We start from the raw sequence: 20,423 nt of genomic DNA on the forward strand, positions 1-20,423 counted from the left end.
TGTGACTGTCTGGTCGAGCACTTCTCAACACTATTTTCCAATTATCTGTTGTCCAATGTCTGTTTCTTTGCCCACTCTAACCTTTTCTTTTTGTTTTTCTGTGTCAAAAGTGGCTTTTTCTTTGTAATTCTTCCCATAAGGCCTGAACCCCTGAGTCTTCTCTTTACTGTTGTACATGAAACTGATGTTGAGAGGGTAGAATTCAATGAAGCTGTCAGCTGAGGACACGTTAGGCATCTATTTCTCAAACTAGAGTCTCTGATGTACTTATCCTCTTGTTTAGTTGCACATCTGGTCTTCCACATCTCTTTCTGTCCTTGTTTTTATTGTCAGTTGTCCTGTCTTTGAAGACTGTAGTGTACACCTTTGTATGAAATCTTAAGTTTTTTGGCAATTTCAAATATTGTAAAGCCTTCATTCCTCAAAACAATGATTGACTGATGAGTTTCTTTTTTGCCATTTTTGATCTAGTGACTTTAAGACATGCCAGTCTATTGCATACTGTGGCAACTAAAAAAAACGAACACAAAGCAAATGTTGAGCTTCATTTAACAAACCAAATAGCTTTCAAATGTGTTTGATATAATGGCAAGTGATTTTCTAGTACTAAATTAGCAATTTACCATGATTACTGAAGAATAAGATGTTGGAGTAATGGCTGCTGAAATGGGGTCTGTTTAATTTGATCAAAAATGGCTTTTTTCAAATACAGATGGTGCTATTTTTTTTACATTAGTAATGTCCTTTTTTGTGATTTCTGATCAGTTTAATGCCACTTTGGTGTATTAAAGTACAAATTTCCTTCCAAAACTGCAAAATCTGTACAATATTCCAAACTTTTGGCTGCCAGTGTGTGTGTGTGTGTGTGTATAAATATATATATAATAACGTGCAATAAACAACTCCTTAGAAATAATAATTATAGTATAATAGGCAAGAAGGGCAAATTGCCAAAAAATGGGCAGTTAAGAGTAAAAAGTATAATACTGCAGAGTATGATAATGTATGTAAAATAATAATTAAAATAATTGTAAAAACATTATACAAAAGAATGGAGCAATAAAAAGCGAATTGGTTATTTATAATATAGAATAGTTGTATAATCCATAATGTAAATAATATACTTTATACTGCAATGCAATGGTAAAACACAGTAACTACACATTGTCAAAAATGACCAAAATCGGATCTCTCTGATTTATCCTGTGACAGTCGGTTTTGGCAAAACTATGGTAAGATTCAAAGACAGAGAGATACTCTTTTGAAGTCCACAAAAAACCTCAGAGTTCAAGTAGATTGTTGTTTTAGGTTTGTAAGGCAGTATATTATATTAATAAAAAGAGTTGGGTAAAAAATAATTGACAAACAAATAGACATTATCTATTAGTTTTCAGTTTATATAAATTTATGAGGGAAATTGTATTTTCCAAAAACAAATTGCAGTTCTCATTTACAGCATATCATATATTTACATGTATATACATATAATTACACAATAAGAACTATTTTGGATTTAATAATAGATTTACTGTTGAAAATGACCACAAAAGATATTTCAGCAATTTCTGGTTGTCAAACTGACTTGTGAATTTGAGAGGAATTGACCAATTGGTTAAAATTAATTCCTAAAAAGTTTGTTTTGCAGATGCCACATGACTTAAGTGACTCATGTGTCCAACATTTTCCAAATACTTATTAAGGTCACAGTAAAATATTGTCTTCTAATCAATCAGTCCGACAAGTAGTTCAATCCAAACTGCAGTAATATCCCTTTTCTCTTCGATGCTGTTGCACTGGCATGTCCCTCCTGATGTCTCGCAGTCCCTGCAGGTCAATCTGAACCATGGCTATGCCCACATCAGTGCCCCCACAGTCACCGATCACCAAACCCCATGGATCTACCGCTGAGGCGTGTCCGTACGACATCCGCTTGCTGTGATGAGCTCCGACCTGTGCCGCGGCAAGAACGTAACACTGCGTCTCAATCGCTCTCGCCCGAAGAAGCACCTGTGACAGAGAACAGCATGGTCCGGTGACATTAAAGTGCTGTATAATAGCATGCGTATTAACATTCTAAATCTACTAAGGTTTAAAATATGGAGACAGATTTCCAGGTAGAATTTATTTTTCAAAAGCAATAGGCATGTTACCAGCTAAAAGTTGCATGTCAATCAGCATCACTTACTGCACTGGAATGAATTAATTCAGCCCAACATACATTAACAAAGACAGGATTAAGAAAAGGACATAGAAAAATGAATAGGAGCAATAGTAGCACTCAATATAGCAGCTGTAGAAATGGAAATCCCACCTTTCAATAAAAAGAGACAACTGTTTTTAAAGAGGCATAGCCTGATATAGAATTTTTATTTCCCTCATAACAGGTGCTCATTTCCTTCGCAAAATGTTTAGTATTACTGTATTATTATGGATTTACTACTAATATTGTGGTTAAAATATGGTTACTATAGTAAAACCATGGCCAATTTTGTAGTTATGATTTCATTGCCAGGAATCTCAAAATGTTTTGGGAGGCAAAGCAAATATTTTGTCAGGTAAAGAAAAACTTATTGCGAGGGAACACAAAACATTTTGTGAGGGAACGTAAAACTTATTGCGAGGGAAGGCAAAACTTTTTGTGAGGGAACGTAAAACTTATTGCGAGGGAAGGCAAAAAGTTTTTGCGAGGGAACGTAAAACTTATTGCGAGGGAAGGCAAAAAGTTTTTGTGAGGGAACGTAAAACTGATTGCGAGGGAAGACAAAACATTTTTGCGAGGGAACGTAAAACTGATTGCGAGGGAAGACAAAACGTTTTACGAGGGAACGTAAAACTGATTGCGAGGAAAGGCAAAACTTTTTTTTGCGAGGAAAGGCAAAACATTTTGAGATGTAAGGCAAACCTTAATGCGCGGAATGCAAACCTGAATGTGCGGGCGGGAACGCAAACCTCAATGCGCGGGCGGGAACGCAAACCTCAATGCGCGGGAACGCATCATTTTTTGAGAGGGAATGCAAAATTTATTGTGAAGAACGTACAACGTATTGCGAGGGAAGGCAAAAAATTTTGCGACGGAAGGGAAGTTTACACTGTATCTTTCTTATGCTTGTGCAATGTTAAATGTACAAATAAAATACAAAAATTTCACTTAAATTTTATATAAAAAAATTAAATAATATATATATATATTTTTTATATTTATAGTGAAAAGAACAATATAGATACATTTGTAAAAATATACAATAAAACTAAATTATATGAAAATGTATAAATTTGTATTTCCTGTTTTTACTCCTTACTATGGCTTTCAACAAAGTAAAATAGTTGTGATTAGTCTAATGATTTCAGAATTTCAAATAATAAAAACATTTTTGCAATTTTTCCACTGAAATTCTTTGCACCCCCTACAGTTTGAAAACCCTTGCTCTAAAAGGCACTTAGTATATGAGGCCACTGATATTAAAACCTACAGCAATGTCATAATACATTAAATGATAATTGGCATACGGCAGGGTTGTACCTCCCAGTGGGCACTTCCTGTTGCCACAGTGAAGGCTGAAGGGTATGTCAGGATCTCTGCTCCATGTCTCTGTAGAGCAGACGACAGCTCAGGGAAACGCAGATCATAACACACACCAAGACCAACCTAGTGTGAATTAAACATCTTAATGTCAGAATATGCCAAAAATGTAAATCCATATTAATGTTCTACTTTGTTGCTGTTGTCGTGATAAGAGTTGGTAAACCTTTCCGATGGGAGTCTGGACTGGAGGAACCAGGCGAGGACCAGGTATAGTGAAAGAGCTCTCTTTAAGAGACACACCTTTACCAGTCAACTCAACATCAAACAAGTGTCCCTTCCTGTACACGGACGCAATCTGACCTGCGAGTAAGAACACAGAGCAAGTCCATATTTTTTAAAATGACATTTTCCATAGACAGGCTGTCTATGTCTTATGCACAACAGTGTTAGGACACTTATTTGGTAATATTTTCAACATAACCAGCCAAGCATGTATTGTACACACAAAGATCACTGATTCTTTTGATTTAGAAAAACAGAAAAGAGAAATGTTTTGACATTAACTGCCTAATAAAATAACTTAAGTTCTATGTAAATAGACTAAAGTACCTTGTCCATCAATGATAATATGGCTGTTATAAATTCGTTGATCAGATTTCCACTCATGACCTCTTTCGTGGAATCCACCCAAAGACAGCCACACATCCAGCTTTCTTAAAGACAAAACAACTCATATATAAACGCGTATTTCTTGCAATATATTTTGTTTCTTGAGGCATTGAACACCAGCCATTTTATTGTTTGTTTTGTATTTTACATTTTGTATATTTATATTTTACTTTTAATCTTCTGTAATTCCATTGTTGGACACTGGGTGGCACTTGTTGACATAGCAGGTGATATATATGTGAGCACAGAGGAAGAGGCAGTAAGGTGGTGTTGATGGGAAAGCACAACAATTTTTGACCATGTTCAGGAGATCACGGTTAACATGTTTATTAGAACGTATTCTTGGCGAACAAGTTAAAGGATCGTGTTCATGAGATTGTGGTAACAGAGTTCATGTCAAACCATGTCAAATGGATTGTCTTTACATGTGAGTGGTACTGAATCAACCTTACTTCTATGAACTTGCTACGAATAAAGACATTAACGTTATTCAACTCTGGTATGGAACATTACTGGAGGAAACAGAGCAGAAACACATGCCACAAACTACTGTCAACAGCCCCTATGTGACTTAAGGCTAGCGTTAGTCAATACACCTTGGTTAAACTTATTCCACCCATCATTGAGAGTCTGGGAGAGCACTCATCAGTGGCCTATTCAACAGTAAACTTACCTGGCAAGGTGGGTGTAGCGAGTTATAATGTCGCCATCAAGGCTTTCTGAGAGCTGTAGCGTCTCCTCTCGGCTTGAGCCAATATAATCAAAGCCTTCAGGCAGGAAAACCATACTCGCCCCATTTTCTTTGGCCTGCTCAACCAGTCGCTTACATGCAGTAAAGTTGGCTTCTTTGTCAGGGGTGGAGGTCACCTGACAGACAGCTGCTACAGGATGGGATGAAGACATCCTGAGAAAAAAAAAAAGTCAAAAAGAAATTGATCATGGCCCAGAAACAATACAACATATTATGTTGAGTGGTTGAAGAATATGTTCAGTTACAAAAAGACAGACTAAATTATAAAAGACCCAAATGACAGAGCCCCTACAAATAGTTTTAAAACATTTTGTGTTCCCTCAAAAAAAGGTTTAGCGTTCCCTCAAAAAAAAAAAAAAAAAAGATCCGATAAGTCTAAGTGGTCGTTAAAATTTTTTTTTTTTATAAAAAACACACTTGTGGTGTTCAGGTCAAAATTTACTTGCCATATGAAATGAATGGGAAATACTAAAATACAGATAATAATTAAAAAAAAACACAATGTTGTTGTGTTCTCATTGGATTTTTCAACAGTCTCTAGAGTGTATAGAGAATGGTGCGAAAACAAAAAACATCTAGCTAGAGGAAGTTCTGTGGACAAAAACAGCTTGTTGATGAGAGAGGACAGCGGAGAATGGCCAGACTGGTTTGAGCTGACAGAAAGTAACTGAGATAGTGCATGGAGCACTAAAGCCATCTACTGGACATAACTGTCATTTCATGTCATTTTTTATTTTTTTATTCCAGCAGATGTCAACAGAGACACCTAATTCATGACAAATTGTTATGTTTTGACACTCTTTCATTTGACTGAAATTGAAGTGAAGATAACAAAATGTGCTTATTTTTTATGAAAATTATGTCATTTAGAGCCAAATAAAATCTAAATAGCCCCCCACCCCCAATCTCTCCCAAAAATGCACAACTTAATTTATTTCAAATTTGAACAAAGTGTACAAGTGTGATTCTAAAGCGAAGAGTGCACAAGGGTTATTGGTTCAATTTGAAATGAAACCGATGGGCTAAACTGTACTAGACTTTTCAATAATAGGCTAGACCAAATTCAGTTCACTCTGCAGCCAACTTGGGAATTCTCCGCCATTCAAGTACTCTGTCTTGGGCTAAACAACAGCAGGGTTGTCAAGTCTGCGTTTTCCCCTCAGAATTGGGCTACTTTTAAACTGTTTCCTCGAGTTGATTTGTTTTTCATGGGTTGGATGTTTGACAATGACATGTTTAAATGAAGGCTCTGGCTCTGTACTAAATGCTTATGTAATTGTTAAAATGGTCTGAAACCATGTGACGTGTAGAGCTGCTATTGTGCTCGCAAATAGAGCGCACACTGTACAGAGCACATGCAGACAGACTCTCTCAAATGCACTTTCCTCTCTTGTGAGTAGCGCTGGGCAGTTTGCGGATCATTCAACTACGATTGATTCATTCAGATGTTTCAAAACGATTCGCAGCCACGGACATCACAACGTTACAAGAGGGAGAGCATCGGAGAGTGCGCTTATTGTCTCTTACATTGCCCATGTTTATTGATTGCTGTCTGTTCACTATGCATGCACATGCTTGCCAAACAAATGAACATACTAAACATGTATTTATTTTTTTATTTTACAAATTTAAATTTTTTGTGAAGGTTAGGTTTAGGGGTAGGGGATAGAATCTATAGTTTGTACAATATATAAATCACTATGTCTATGGAGTCTGCTCATAAGGATAGCGGTGTGTGTGTGTGTGTGTGTGTGTGTGTGTGTGTGTGTGTGTGTGTGTGTGTGTGTGCACTGAATGCATATGATAAAGAGAAATGTGAATAACCCAAGGGCAGTGAAATTAACAAAAGCTCTTTGTTTTACATAGAAAATGACTATTATAGTTATATGTGTTTAATAAACTAAGTACGTATAAAGTTTCATTAATCGCTTAGCCAATAAAATTACGCTTCAAATGAAACAGCTATTTTCATATTATGATACATTGGTGATCAACAGTGTCCTGTATTTAATAGTGAAGTTATTGGAAATATTAAATATGCACCATGCGAGTATCGGTATTCATACTCATTTTCTTAAAATGCTAATTTATCACATGAAAAATGGCTCAAATTGGTGTATTCTGGAATTATTTTTATGCGCTGCATTTGCGGTCTGAACTTGGCCTACAAATGAAGGCAAATGGTCAGAAAGTAGACTACAGGGACTTTTAAACGTTTTATTAGGTTTGGAGTAGCATATTTAGAGTTTTGATAGTGGGCTAGTTTTATAGGTTATTGTGCTAGTTCTCTTATGAGAGGTTCTCTCGTATTGCGTAAGCTAGCTTACGCTACGGGAAAGATTCATCTTTTCTGAGATATTGAAGCCAAAAAATTATCCTTAATTTTTGTATCCATTGTCAACGCAGTGCGGCAGCTGCAGACCTTGAGCGGGCTTGCTAGCGAGCTCATAGGTTGCTCTGTGGCAACTGCTGCAGCCTATAGACGAGCTTGGGCTTAACTCGCGATCCAATGAGAGGCGCCCGCGCTCACTGCATCAAAGCCCGCCAAAATGGGCGTGACTAGAGTGCATATAAGCGTAGTTCGTAGGCTGGAACCCTGATTTTCATCTCTTCAGCGAAGCTCTCCGCGATCGCTGACCTGGAAGCCGCGTCGCCGCTCGAGGGGCATCTAGCAAGCGTGGACAGCGCTAGAAGAAGCCGGCCGCCTCAGCCACCTTCAGCCATCCTGCGAAGCTACGCCATCCGACGACGTATCCTTTTATTCAGCAAGCTAGTTCTCACGTAACTATTCACAAAAGAGTACGAAGCGTCTTTTTCAAGATGCCTCGCTCCACTTGCGCCTCATGTCGCGCTCTTCTCAGCACAGGAGACCGCCACATCATCTGCGCTCTCTGCCTGGGACTGGGGCACGCAGAGCTCGCCCTCACTGAGGGCGGATGCGATTTCTGCGAGGAGCTACCGATGTCGACCCTGCGGGCTCGACTCGAGCGTCAAAGCAGAAACCGCCAGCCGCTTTACCCTCAGCCGCAAGCAGGAAGAAGCGCCGCCACAAAGGCTGCCGGAAACTGTGGTTGAAGCGACTGCCTCGCCGAGCCTCTCCTCGAAAGCATCGCTTCACCCTCCCGCCCCGCGACGCCGCAGTTGCCGCCGAGCGGCCGCGACTGCTGCCATCTCGGATGACGAGGCGGAGGATAAGGGCCGCTGTTCCATCATGGCTTCGACAGCGAGGAGTGGACAGGCTCCCAAGCCTCCTCCTCGCCCAGGAATCCAGCAGGACCCGCGCCGAGTCGGCGGGAGTTAACACGCCTCCTCACACAGGCCGCCGACCGCCTCGGCTCGAAAGTGGTCACCGCCCCTGAGCAGGCACCCAACAGACTCGGACGGCTGCTTTCTTCAAAGCCATCGCCGCTTACACCCGCGGCCCGGCCGCCCCTTCCTGCCGGAATTACATACGGAGCTTGCAAAGTCGTGGAACGCTCCTTTTTCAGCCAGGACCCGCTCCCACGCCTCCACCTCTCTCGGCCGGTGGACGGCGCCACTGAGAGAGGCTACTCCTCCATCCCCCGGTCGAGGACTCGACAGCAGCACACCTTTGTCCGCCCCGCGAGATGGCGTTCCAAGCCTGTGCTCCCGCTCTAAGGCCTGCAGAGCGACTTCCGCCTATGTTGGCCGCGCCTATTCCGCCGCCGGCCAAGCCGCATCTGCTCTGCACTCAATGGCCGCTTTACAGATCCTACAAGCAGACCTTCTTCGGAGTGGGATGAGAAAGGCAGGCACCCAGAGGCTGTTACTGATCTACTGGCCGACAGACCTCGCCCTTCAGGCCACCAAAGCTGCAGCCCAAGCTCTAGGGAAGTGCATGGCCTCGCTGACTGTGACCGAGAGACACTTATGGCTAACACTAGCCGACATGGGAGAAGCAGAGCGCTCCACATTCCTCAACGCACCGCTCTCTCCGACCGGTCTCTTCGGCTCCGCGGTGAGTGGCATTGTTGACCGCTTCTCAGAAGTCCAGAAAGCCACCCAAGCCATGAACCTCTTCCTGCCGCGTCGCTTAGCTCCTCTGCAGGCCGCTCACGTGATCAGCCTCCTGCACGAGCCTCTTCACAGCGCCCAGTTCAACAAACTCAGACTTCTCAGCGTCGACAGGGCGGCCGCTCGATCAGCGCTCAGACAGCCGCCGCGAGACCGCCGCCTCGCGGGCCTCGATTTAAGGTAACGCTGAAACCAGAGCAACCGAAGTCTTCCTAACTTTGTTGAACAAACGACGGCTCAGTCCCGCCGCGGCCGGACCACCGTCAAAGCTTTGCCCCTGTCAGTCCCCTTCTCTCAGGCTACTACAGTGGTGAATTTAGCAGCCAACAAGCCGGTGACACTGCCCGCTTGCTCTGCACTCAAACGCCGCTTTCACGGCAACCCAAATAAATCTTGTAAAGAGCAAACATGTCTTATGTGTAGAAAAAGTGCCCACAACCCAGTGTTCGCCCCTACACACAAGCATAACACATCCCGTGCCCCTATCAGAGCACGCTCTCATAAAGCGGTTACGAACCGCTCGAAGCGCCAGAGTCAATGAAGGCGCTCACAAATGCGCGTGGCGCCCATTCTCTGCCCGCTCTGTCACACGACCAGCCCTATGTGTAGAAAATGTGCCCACAATCCAGTGTTCACTTCTGCACACAAGCACTGCATGTCTCGTGGTCCCCACCAGAGCACGCTCACATAAAGCGGTTACTGAACAGCTCGAGCGCTAGAGTCAATAAATGCGCCCACAAATGCGTCGCGACGCCCATTCTCTGCCCGCTCTGTTACACGGCCAGCAACCATTCCTCTGTGTGTAAGTCCCGTGCCCATGACTATGCTTGCGCATCACGTAACAGATGTGACTCTTTCCCCATTCATTCCAATCGGAAGTCACTCACAAAACAGCCTGTTCATGCTGTCTGCGAGCAATCATGCATGAACACACTAAACGCGCCACACATTTTGTTCAGCTCTGTGTGCGGCAATCAGAGCTGAATTGGCCATTCACCCTCTAGCGTTACGCTTCAAAGCGTGGGAAGCTATTCCACGGATATCCAAGTGGGTGTTAAGCACAATACAACAGGGCTATTTGCTACAGTTCGATCGCCGCCCCTCGCTTCAGAGCGTGCTCGAAACCACTGTGAACACGGAAGCAGCGTGCATGCTTCGCTCAGAAATAGCAAGCCTTCTGTGCAAAAGGGCCATAGAAAAAGTGCCACCCTCTCTGAGCGAAGTCGGGCTTTACAGCCGTTATTTTCTTGTTCCCAAGAAAGACGGCGGCCTCAGACCCATATTAGATCTCAGGGTTTTGAACAAGGTGCTTGCAAAAAGACCGCTCAAAATGCTTACAACCAGCAAACTCCTCGCGCATGATGCGCCAGGGGACTGGTTTATTTCTCTCGATCTGAAAGATGCATACTTTCAGATTCAGATAAATCCCGTCACAGGCCATTCTTGAGATTCGCCGACGGCCAGGTTTATCAATACACCGTCCTTCCGCTCGGCCTGTCCTTAGCACCCGTACTTTCACGAAGTGCATGGATGCGGCGCCGCACTCCCTGCGGAGTCAGGGTTTGCGAATTCTGAACTATTTGGACGACTGGCTGATTATGGCTCAGTCACATATGGAGCTTCTGTCTCACAGAGCAGTTCTCCTCAGCCATCTGAACAGTTTGGGTCTTGCAGTCAATTGGACCAAGAGCTCACTACAGCCCAGTCAGACCATTTCCTTCCTGGGAATAGAACTAGACTCCGTGGCAATGACGGCTCGCTTATCTACACAGCGTGCACGCCGTGTTCAGCGACTAGCCGCACCTTTTCAGATGAACAGCCTCACGCCTCTGAAGAAATTCCAGAGAGTGCTAGGTTACATGGCCTCAGGCGCAGCAGTACTTCAGCTGGGTTTACTGCACATGCGCCGCTTCAGCATTGGCTAAACACCAGCGTCTCGCCGGGCTTGGGCCACAGGCCGCCAGCCCATCAAGGTGACTCAGACCTGCATATCAGCTCTGCAGCCCTGGACAGTGGCCGAATGGTATCAGCGGGGAGTGACAATGGGAGCTGTATCTCGCCGAAAAGTCATCTCGACAGACGCGTCCAACATGGGTTGGGGTGCGGTCTGCGAGGGCTCTCCGGTTTTCGGCCTATGGTCAGTTCAGGAAAAGCTCCTTCACATAAATTGTCTGGAAATGATAGCGGTCGAGTACGCGCTCGTGCGCTTTCTCCCGGTCATTCAGGGTCACCACGTCCTGGTCCGTTCGGACAACAGATCTGTGGTATCCTACCTAAACCGTCAGGGCGGTGTCAGATCCAGCAACCTCTTCCATCTGACAAAACGCATACTGAGTTGGTCCCAGTGCCACCTGCGCTCGCTGAGGGCGACGCACGTGCCAGGCCACCTGAACGACGGCCCGGACAGACTGTCCAGAGACAATATTCCCCCAGGGGAATGGTCCCTGCACGCTCAAACAGTCCAGACGTTATGGCACCTATTCGGCAGAGCAGAGATAGACCTCTTTGCGTCCAAAGAGAACTCTCACTGCCCAAGAATTTTCTCGAAAAGCGAGGACGCGCTGGCCCAGGACTGGCCCAGATGCCCGCTTTACGCCTTCCCTCCCGTCTCGCTATTGCCACAGGTAATGCAGAGGATCAGGAAACGCGTCACTCGGTGCTCCTCATAGCCCCGCGTTGGGAGAATCAGACATGGTTCCCGGAGCTTACGCAGCTGTCACTGACAGCGCCGTGGCCCATCCCAGTGAGAGCAGATCTCCTCTCTCAAGCTCGCGGCACAATCTGGCATCCCCACCCAGAGCTGGGCGCTGCATGCGTGGGTGATCAACGACTACCCGTCGCTCTGCCAGAATGAGTAATAAACACCATCATACACGCTAGAGCCCCTTCCACGAGAAGACTCTATGCGTCAAAATGGTCTGTGTTCTCAAAATGGTGCACCGACAGAGACCTGGACCCGCGGACATGTGGGGTGTCGTCGCTGCTCATATTTCTACAAGAGCTGCTGGATAAGGGCAGATCCCCATCCACGCTCAAAGTGTATGTGGCGGTCGTTGCGGCGTTCGCTGAACCCCTGCACGGCCAGTCATGGGGTAAAAACGAGCTGGTCATCCGCTTCCTCAGGGGAGCTAGAAGGATGAACCCCCCGCGCCCCCCCCCATCGGTTCCTATCTGGGATCTTTCTATAGTTCTCGAAACTATGAAAGCCCTCCCTTTCAAACCACTTCAATCCGTGGATTTGAAATACCTTTCACTCAAAACCGTTTTTCTGACTGCCCTGTCATCAGTCAAACGTGTGGGAGACCTTCACGCGCTGTCTGTCAGCGCTGCGTGTCTTGAGTTTGGACCAAGTGACTCCAAGGTCATTTTAAAGCCTAGACACGGCTATGTTCCCAAGGTGATCGGTACTCCTTTCAGAGCACAGGTCATTTCCCTATCGGCGCTGCCAGCACCGGATAGCGAACGCGACGCCAATCTCCTTTGCCCGGTCAGAGCACTGAGATTGTATACTGCGCGCTCCGCTGCTTTCAGACGCTCCGAGCAGCTTTTCGTTTTGTTCGAGGGCGCACCAAAGGTCTCGCCGCCTCGAAACAGACACTATCTAGATGGATAGTGGACGCTATTGCTGCTGCATACGCGTCAAAAGACCTGCCATGCCCGTTGGGCATTAGGGCTCACTCCACTAGAGGCATGGCATCCTCGTGGGCATGGTCCAGCGGGATTTCCATTCACGACATATGTGTGGCAGCGGGATGGACTTCCCCTCCACCTTTGTCAGATTTTACAATATGGAAGTGCCCGCTCTGCAGGCAAAACTACTAGCGGTTTAATACGCTACAGCTCCCCTGGTGAGCTGCACTGATGGGACACATTCCACACAGACCGGCACCGCCGCTCTGTCGTTCCCTTCCCACTATGTGCTTATGTATTACACAATCAATGACCCGCATTCTTGCCGGCCAAATATTATTTCCCCACTCATAAGGGCTCCCCGGGTCCCCCTTAATTCCCTGGGGCTCGTACAGTGGATGCTTGGCGCGCACGGCGTTGACAATGGGTTCCCGTGAGCGTAAGCTAGCTTACGCAATACGAGAGAACCTCTCGTGAAGAGAACGTATCAGTTACCTAACGTAACCTCGGTTCTCTCTAGATGAGGGAACGAGTACTGCGTAGCCGGCCGTGCTCGCGCCACGCAGCGACTTTTCGCTTCAGTCAATGAAAACCAGGGTTCCAGCCTACGAACTACGCTTATATGCACTCTAGTCACGCCCATTTTGGCGGGCTTTGATGCAGTGAGCGCCGGACGCCTCTCATTGGATGCGAGTTCACCCAAGCTCGTCTATAGGCTGCAGCAGTTGCCACAGAGCAACCTATGAGCTCGCTAGCTAGCCCGCTCAAGGTCTGCAGCTGCCGCACTGCGTTGACAATGGATACAAAAATTAAGGATAATTTTTTGGCTTCAATATCTCAGAAAAGATGAATCTTTCCCGTAGCGTAAGCTAGCTTACGCAATACTCGTTCCCTCATCTAGAGAGAACCGAGGTTACGTTAGGTAACCGATACGTTTTGATTGGTTATTGGGCTGGGTTTGAAACAGAGACCTGTCTCAGTATCGAATCTGTCTAGAAGGGCACCTAGAATCATTACCACCTTTCACCCCACTAGGCCTGTTATGACTACAACAAATTAAGCAAACGCATGTTTACATGCCACTTTTATCAAAACCTCATGCATATTTAAAGAGCCTGGGCTAAAGGCTCTGTGGTGATATGCAAAAATGTGATATCTAATTAGATAGCTCAAGGAGTGCACAGACATAACTTACATGCTGGAAACTCGTCTTTGCACTGCCTTCGATCTCAAAGCCAAGAGACCTGCTGCAAGAAAAGGCACTCGCTTCTCCAGTGCAGAAAACAAATGCATTGGTAGATTGTTTTTCTGTAGGATTACAGATTGCACTTTGAGCCCAATCCAATAAGTGACCCAACTGCTGACATATTAACACAACACGCTAACAGGCCACAGTTGCTGAAACAATAACCCAGTTCCATGCATTTAATTACCGTACCGTAAAAACTATTCAAACCAATAGAAAATTATAAGCGGGTAGAATGGAAAAGGGAATGTCTAAAACAGGCGGGGCTTATCGACTCGAATATTGTCCAAGTACAATACATCTAAATTATATACATTAAGTACTACTCCTATTATTTTGATTTTTTTTTTATTATTATTATTATTATTTTAGAACTATTCTTTCTCCTTGTCACGACTCAGGTGCAAGTTATTCCAGAATACTACAATTCTGAAGAAGAGTAGACGGTCTTGGTCTTGGACCTGCTGCTTTTCTCAGCGCGGCGGAGGAAGGACAAAACACATTCGTTCATGATTACTAGCTAATGAAAAAATATTTTGGATTGATTTAAGAAGCGTATATTTATTATAGAATACTTACCAGTAATAGATGGTAACATATTGTACTTTTAAGTGTAAAAATGTCTCCAATTAGACAAAATACGTACGAAGTATTAAATGGAACTCGGATTTCTGAGCCGATAAGCGCCCCTAATAGCTAGACAGAGATATTCTATAGCCTACTGCAGTCACAACCTCCGCGTTTTCTTCTTCGTTTTCTTCGTTTTCTTCTTCTTCTTCTTCTTCTTCTTCTTCTTCTTCTTCTTCTTCTGTTGTTTTATGGCGGTTGGCAATCCAACTTAAATGGTGCATTCCCGCCACCTACTGGATTGAAGTGTGGAGCGCTAAATGGTTGGAAAGTAAAAACAAAACAAAACAAAAAACACTATCTTATATTCTATTGATTAATCTTGTATCTTTTAAGAAATTAAATAATTCTTGATAAATTCTTGATTGCTTTGGGCCATTTCCTAACAAAACCTGAAGTGACACATAATTTACTCCCAGAGATCATAAAGCTCCAGTTAGATGGAATCTTGTTCTTTTATATGCATCACATTTTATAATGACATGTTCTACTGATTCTTCTAGACCACATTTATCACATTTACCATTCTCATGTTTCCCTATTCCGTACAAACACTTATTTAATGCACAATGTCCAATACGCATTCTAGAAATTAAAACATCCTCTTTCCTGTTTCCAAATGTTCTTCTTTCTATTTCTTGAATGTGATGCAAGTGTCTACCTTTAGTTCCACTGTCCCACTCTTTCTGCCATATCTTTCTTATTTCACTCGCTATAAAAGTTTTACTTAATGACACTTTTATATCAATGTGTGAATGTTTCAAAGCCTGTTTAGCCAGATGGTCTGTCTCCTCATTTCCTTTTACACCCACATGTATGTGATGGTACCCACAAAAAGTTTACTATAAGTCCAGATTGTCTTATTCTAAATAGACTCTGCATCACTTCATATATCAAATCTTGTCTTGCTACCGATATTCCACTTGACAAGCTATTGCTGAAAGTGAATCTGTGCATATCACTGACCTTGTATTTCTTCTAGCCATTGAAGCGCTAGGAATATTGCTATTAATTCATAATACAGAAATATGATCAGAGATTCTCTTTGAAATTTCAACTTTAAAAAGAGGTATATGTAAGCTGCTGCTGCTGTAAATCCGGAATCTGGATCCTTTGATCCATCTGCATACATTTGTTATGCTTATCTTCATACAACTGAATGTCCACTAGAGGCATAGAGAATAGCCAACGGGTATTGCTGACATAGCGACAGAAGGGGCAATGTTGATATCTATTATTCCTATGTTTTGTGCTCCCTTATTGGCTGTCCATCCAAAGCTTGTTGATTTTTTATACTCGTATTCCCAGCAATCATTCAAGACTTTCTTAATTGGATGACTATCCGAATGACCTTTAATATTAGTCCAATATCTCATCTTTAATTTGAGCATTCTAATTTCTAGAGGCATTTCATCCATCTCTACTTGTACTGCTGTTACTGATGATCTTATTGCTCCACAACATATTATCAATGCTTGTGATTGCAATGCCTCAACTTTTAAAAGTAGCGTTTTAGATGCAGAACTGTACACCTTACATCCATAATCAATAGCAGCTCTTATTAGTGCACAATATATAATTTTAAGAGACTGACGTCATGCTCCCCATTCAATTCCTGCCAAACACCTCATTATATTTATTGCTTTTTTGCATTTGTCTATCATTTTCTGAATATGCACTTTAAAATTCAATTTTGAATCCATCCACATTCCCAGGAATCTAACTACTGATGTTTGCTCCATTTATTCATTCCTGATATTTATTGTTGGGTTAATTTTTCTTTTTGTAAAACAGATCACCTGAGTTTTTGCAAAAACCCCATTCAAAAGCCCAATTCTGTACCTTTCTTACAGCAGTTTGAATACACCTCTCCACATGCCAAACATTGCATTCTCTCTTCCACAGTGCCCCGTCATCTGCCTATAAAGACCTCCCTATCCCTGAATCTATTTGTGAAAAAAATGTCATTGATCATTATGTTAAACAGAATTGGACTGCTAACACTTCTTTGTGGTGTTCCGTTTTCTACTTGATATACCTGAGAAAAAGCAGACTCTCACTTGTATAGTTCTTTTAAAAACAAAAATCATAATCCAGTTATACATTCTACCTTTTACTTCCATTCTATCCAGTTTTATTAAAAGTCCCTCTTTTCACATCATATCGTAAGCTTTTTCAACATCAAAACATACTCCTTCTAACACCTCCTTATTTACTTGGGCCTTTCTAATTTCAGAATCCATTGTGCTTCTACCTGTTCTGTAACCACTTTGAAATGCAGAGAAAAGGTTTTTCTTTTCAATAACTTATAACAATCTGTTCATGACCATATGCTTCATTAGTTTGGATAAATTTGACATTAATGCTATGGGCCTGTAGTTAGTGGGCTGCGAATGATCCTTCCCTGGCTTCGCTAGTGGCACTATGATGCATGCTTCCAGAGTCATCTGGTAATTTCCCTGATTCCCACACCTTATTAAAAATTATTCTTCAGTTCAAACAGGGTAAACTCTAAATCTAATGTACATCTTGATGGTCCTTTTTCCTCCAGAATTTGAGGGTTTTTACTCACGCTCAGATCCCTAAAGCTCCTCATTTCTACTGTTACATTTGAATTACTATGCACATTTGCAAATGTTTCTGCTAACACCTCTGCTTTTTCACTGTCTGATATAACTGATCTACTGTTGTATACAAAGACAGGAATGTTACTGTTTCTTTGTTTCCCTCCCATCTTTCTTATCATACTCCATTAATTTCAATTTCTTCTCCAAAATTATTACAAAATTCCCTCCAATATATTTTCTTAGATGTCTGTATTACTCTTATCACTATAGCCTGTGCTCTTTTATAATTAATAAAATCATTATAATTTAATGATCTTCTTACTCTCTCAAGTGCTTTATTTTTTTTTAATTGCCTCATTGCATTCCTTATTCCTCCATGGGACAGCTTTTCTCCTTCTTCCTGTCCTTTTCTTACCAATTACTTCTTCAGCTGTACTCCGAAGAACTTCACTTACATTATAATTAAAAGCTTCTACATCCTCTATAGAATTACAGATTTCTGCCATTTTATTTTGACATAATTCCTTATATTTATCCCAGTCTGCTGTTTTAAATTTCCACCTTGGTAATCTTTCCACCACTGTTTGAGCTATGTCCACACCGATTTTACTACTGACAGGAAAATTATCACTACTTATTGTACTTTGATAATAAAATCATTATATTTGAATGATCTTCTTACTCTCTTAAGTGCTTTATTTTTTATTTTAAAATTGTCTGTGAAATTCAAACATGTGTCTCGAGACACAGCTATAGCTCATTCTAAAAGCATTGATTAAAGTGTGAAATATGTTGAAGATTAACAGACAGGCGGACAATTTATTAAGTGATTCGACCGATGTTTCCTCAATAAAAAAAAACCCGGTTTATTTAGCGTAATGAAGCATCATTTCTGTACACATCCATCCTCTCGTCTCCTCGCCATTGTAATAGCGTTGTGCATTGTTTTGCTAAATTTGCAGGTCCCTCTTCTTCTTCTTTGGATTTATAGGCGGTTGGCAAACCAGTTTAGGCGCATTTTTGCCACCTACTGGGATGGAGTGGGAGGTATCGATGAAGAAGGAAATAAAAAGACGGAAAAGAGGGGTAAAAAATATAATTGTTTAATCTGAATATTACATTATTTCCCAAGGACTTGATGATATATTCTTCTAATCAGACCTGTTGTCTTTAGGAAATGTAATACAGTGTATTCACTTTTGTTATTCAATAAGTTCTGTAATGTTAAACTATTTATCCCTTTGGATATGTTTTAACATCTTCTCTGAGCTGGGAGTTTTCTTTGTAATGACCTATGAATTCTGATAGCGCATGTTCAACAGTTTCCGGTAATCCACAATTATTGCACAGTCCATTGTTATGCTTTCCTATCTTAAATAGTGACTGGTTCAATGCAGTGTCCAATATGGAGTCGTGAAATTACTGTGTCATCCTTTCTTTCCATCTCTTCCTCTCATTTCCTACCTCTTTTTAAATTCCATATAGATGTCTTCCCTTTCTCTCCAGGGTCTACATTTCTTGCCATCTTTAAACTGTCTCTTTAATTCATCCTTTAATTTCCACTTTACTCAGTGGTGCATTCATATTTATTATTGGATACTCTAATGCCTGTTTAGCCATTTCAACTGATACTTCATTGTCTTTTACCCCCACGTGTGCCGTCACCCACAGAAAGAATGTTTTTAATCCCTTGTTGTTCTATTCTAAATAATGTCTAAAGGTTTTTAAGAAGAATATCCTGTCTAGAATTAGATTTCACATTCAATAAGCGGGTAAGGCCAGAAAGAGTTGTCAGAACAGACATTATTATTGTATACCAATCTATACTGATGGTTCAAAGGATCCAGAGTCTGGACATAGAGCAGCAGCAGTAGTTATTCCTCAGTTTGACTGTAAAATAGGTTCAGCCACTAAATGTGGTGGATAACTTCTACCTTTTATTTTCAGAGATGCAGAAGCTGAACTATATATTATACAGCCATAATCTATAGTGGATCTTATTAAAGCACTATATGTTCTCCTTAGGGAAGGGTGACTAACCCCCCAATCTGTCCCAACCAAGCATCGTAATATTTTTCCCTTCTTACATTTGTCTACTACTTTTTGAATATGGCATTCAAATGTGCAGGTCCACCTTGTAGAGGGGCTCTAATTTAAGCAAAGCCTATGACAGCATATGACTGACAGGTGATTGGCAGGTTAGTTTTCTGATTGGCTACAAAAGGGCGTGCCACCAAAAGTTTTTTAGCAAGTCAGTTCACTCGGTGGCCATTTTTTGGAACGCTACCGGCAGCTACGTAAACAAGCGGCATACAAGTACAGCTCCTATCTATTTGAATGGAGAAAGACCGAAATCTCCAAAACGTTTTTGATCAAAGAACATATTTCAAATCAACAGTAAAATCTAACAACAAGTATCATAAATTGTGCTTTTTTTTTATTACTCAGATTACGCAAAAAATCTAATTTTTCCCAGGCTCTTATAGCTAATGTGCATGCGCGTGCTCGAGTTGACTGACAGGCGATGTCTGTATCTAAAAGGTGACTGGCTCTTTTAGCTGTTAGGCGGGACTTACTTTCTACATCCGTTGACGATTTCAATTTCTCCCATTCGTTGTAAACGTCTCTGATATATATATATATATATATATATATATATATATATATATATATATATATATATATATATATATATATATATATATATATATATATATATATATATATATTTGTTCCTTTATTGAAAATATAAAGAATTACATACAAACATGGCTGCATAAAATCCGTTTCTTCAGAATAGGATACAGAGAAATATAGCCAGAGGGAGCAGCTCTTAATACAAACATATGTAGTCTTACTAACAAAAATAAGGATGATTTATAAAAGGAAAGAGAAACATTCAAATAAATAAACGGTAGGAAATTATAACATAAGGGGAGAATTCAGTCTTTGTTCAGCTATTTACCTCAGTTGGGAATGTTTTAGGGTATCATATATTTTATACCTTTCAGAGTTTTTAAGGATTTTATATACAATTTAAATTAATTTAATCGTCTCTGCTATATAGCCTCTAGTGTCACTCCCCTGACATTTTTGCTGTTTAAGGAACCTGTCACAAACACTGGTGTAATTTATTATGGCACATATTTCAATGGTATATGCCAGGTAATAGGGATATTATATAATGGTATTCAAAAAGCAGCCCCTTTAATATCTGCTCTGAGAGAGAAAGAGAGAGAAGAAACATAGGCACGTTCGCGGTCAGCCGCAGTTGTGACGCGATCGGGTCTCCCTGTCGCGAGGGGTGTTGTGTGCATAGACGTCTCTATATAATATCTATTTTTTTTTTTTTTTTTTTTATTGAATTTTAAGAAT

General features: G+C 41.8%; 1 protein-coding gene across 5 annotated transcripts; it reads right to left on the reverse strand.

Annotated features, from left to right (window-relative positions):
* Window positions 1-1,390: 1,390 nt before the first annotated feature.
* Window positions 1,391-14,656, reverse strand: nit1 (nitrilase 1). 5 transcript variants are annotated; one of them, XM_052133223.1, is made up of 7 exons: window positions 14,589-14,656; window positions 13,804-13,916; window positions 4,866-5,096; window positions 4,133-4,236; window positions 3,747-3,883; window positions 3,521-3,646; window positions 1,391-2,007 (listed from the first exon to the last, which is right to left on the reverse strand). In XM_052133223.1, the coding sequence occupies exons 2-7, from the start codon at window positions 13,899-13,901 to the stop codon at window positions 1,747-1,749; spliced, it is 957 nt and encodes a 318-aa protein (XP_051989183.1). In that variant the 5' UTR covers window positions 13,902-13,916; window positions 14,589-14,656; the 3' UTR covers window positions 1,391-1,746. The 5 variants fall into 5 exon arrangements, with proteins under 5 accessions (XP_051989183.1, XP_051989268.1, XP_051989345.1 ...); XM_052133308.1 differs by having other exon boundaries at window positions 14,434-14,630; XM_052133385.1 differs by lacking the exon at window positions 14,589-14,656 and adding an exon at window positions 14,501-14,518.
* Between the last annotated feature and the right edge of the window lie 5,767 nt (window positions 14,657-20,423).

This window comes from Xyrauchen texanus, chromosome 1, assembly GCF_025860055.1.
Source record: "Xyrauchen texanus isolate HMW12.3.18 chromosome 1, RBS_HiC_50CHRs, whole genome shotgun sequence".
Classification (NCBI taxonomy): Eukaryota; Metazoa; Chordata; class Actinopteri; order Cypriniformes; family Catostomidae; genus Xyrauchen; species Xyrauchen texanus.

Excerpts from the sequence above, each read along its gene's own strand:
- nit1 (XM_052133223.1), bottom strand. The coding sequence starts at position 13,901 with ATGCATTTGTTTTCTGCACTGGAGAAGCGAGTGCCTTTTCTTGCAGCA. Across the intron at positions 5,097-13,803 it reads CAAAGACGAGTTTCCAGCAT|GATGTCTTCATCCCATCCTG; the intron begins GTAAGTTATGTC and ends TTTTTTTCTCAG. Across the intron at positions 4,237-4,865 it reads CGCTACACCCACCTTGCCAG|AAAGCTGGATGTGTGGCTGT; the intron begins GTAAGTTTACTG and ends TTTGTCTTTAAG.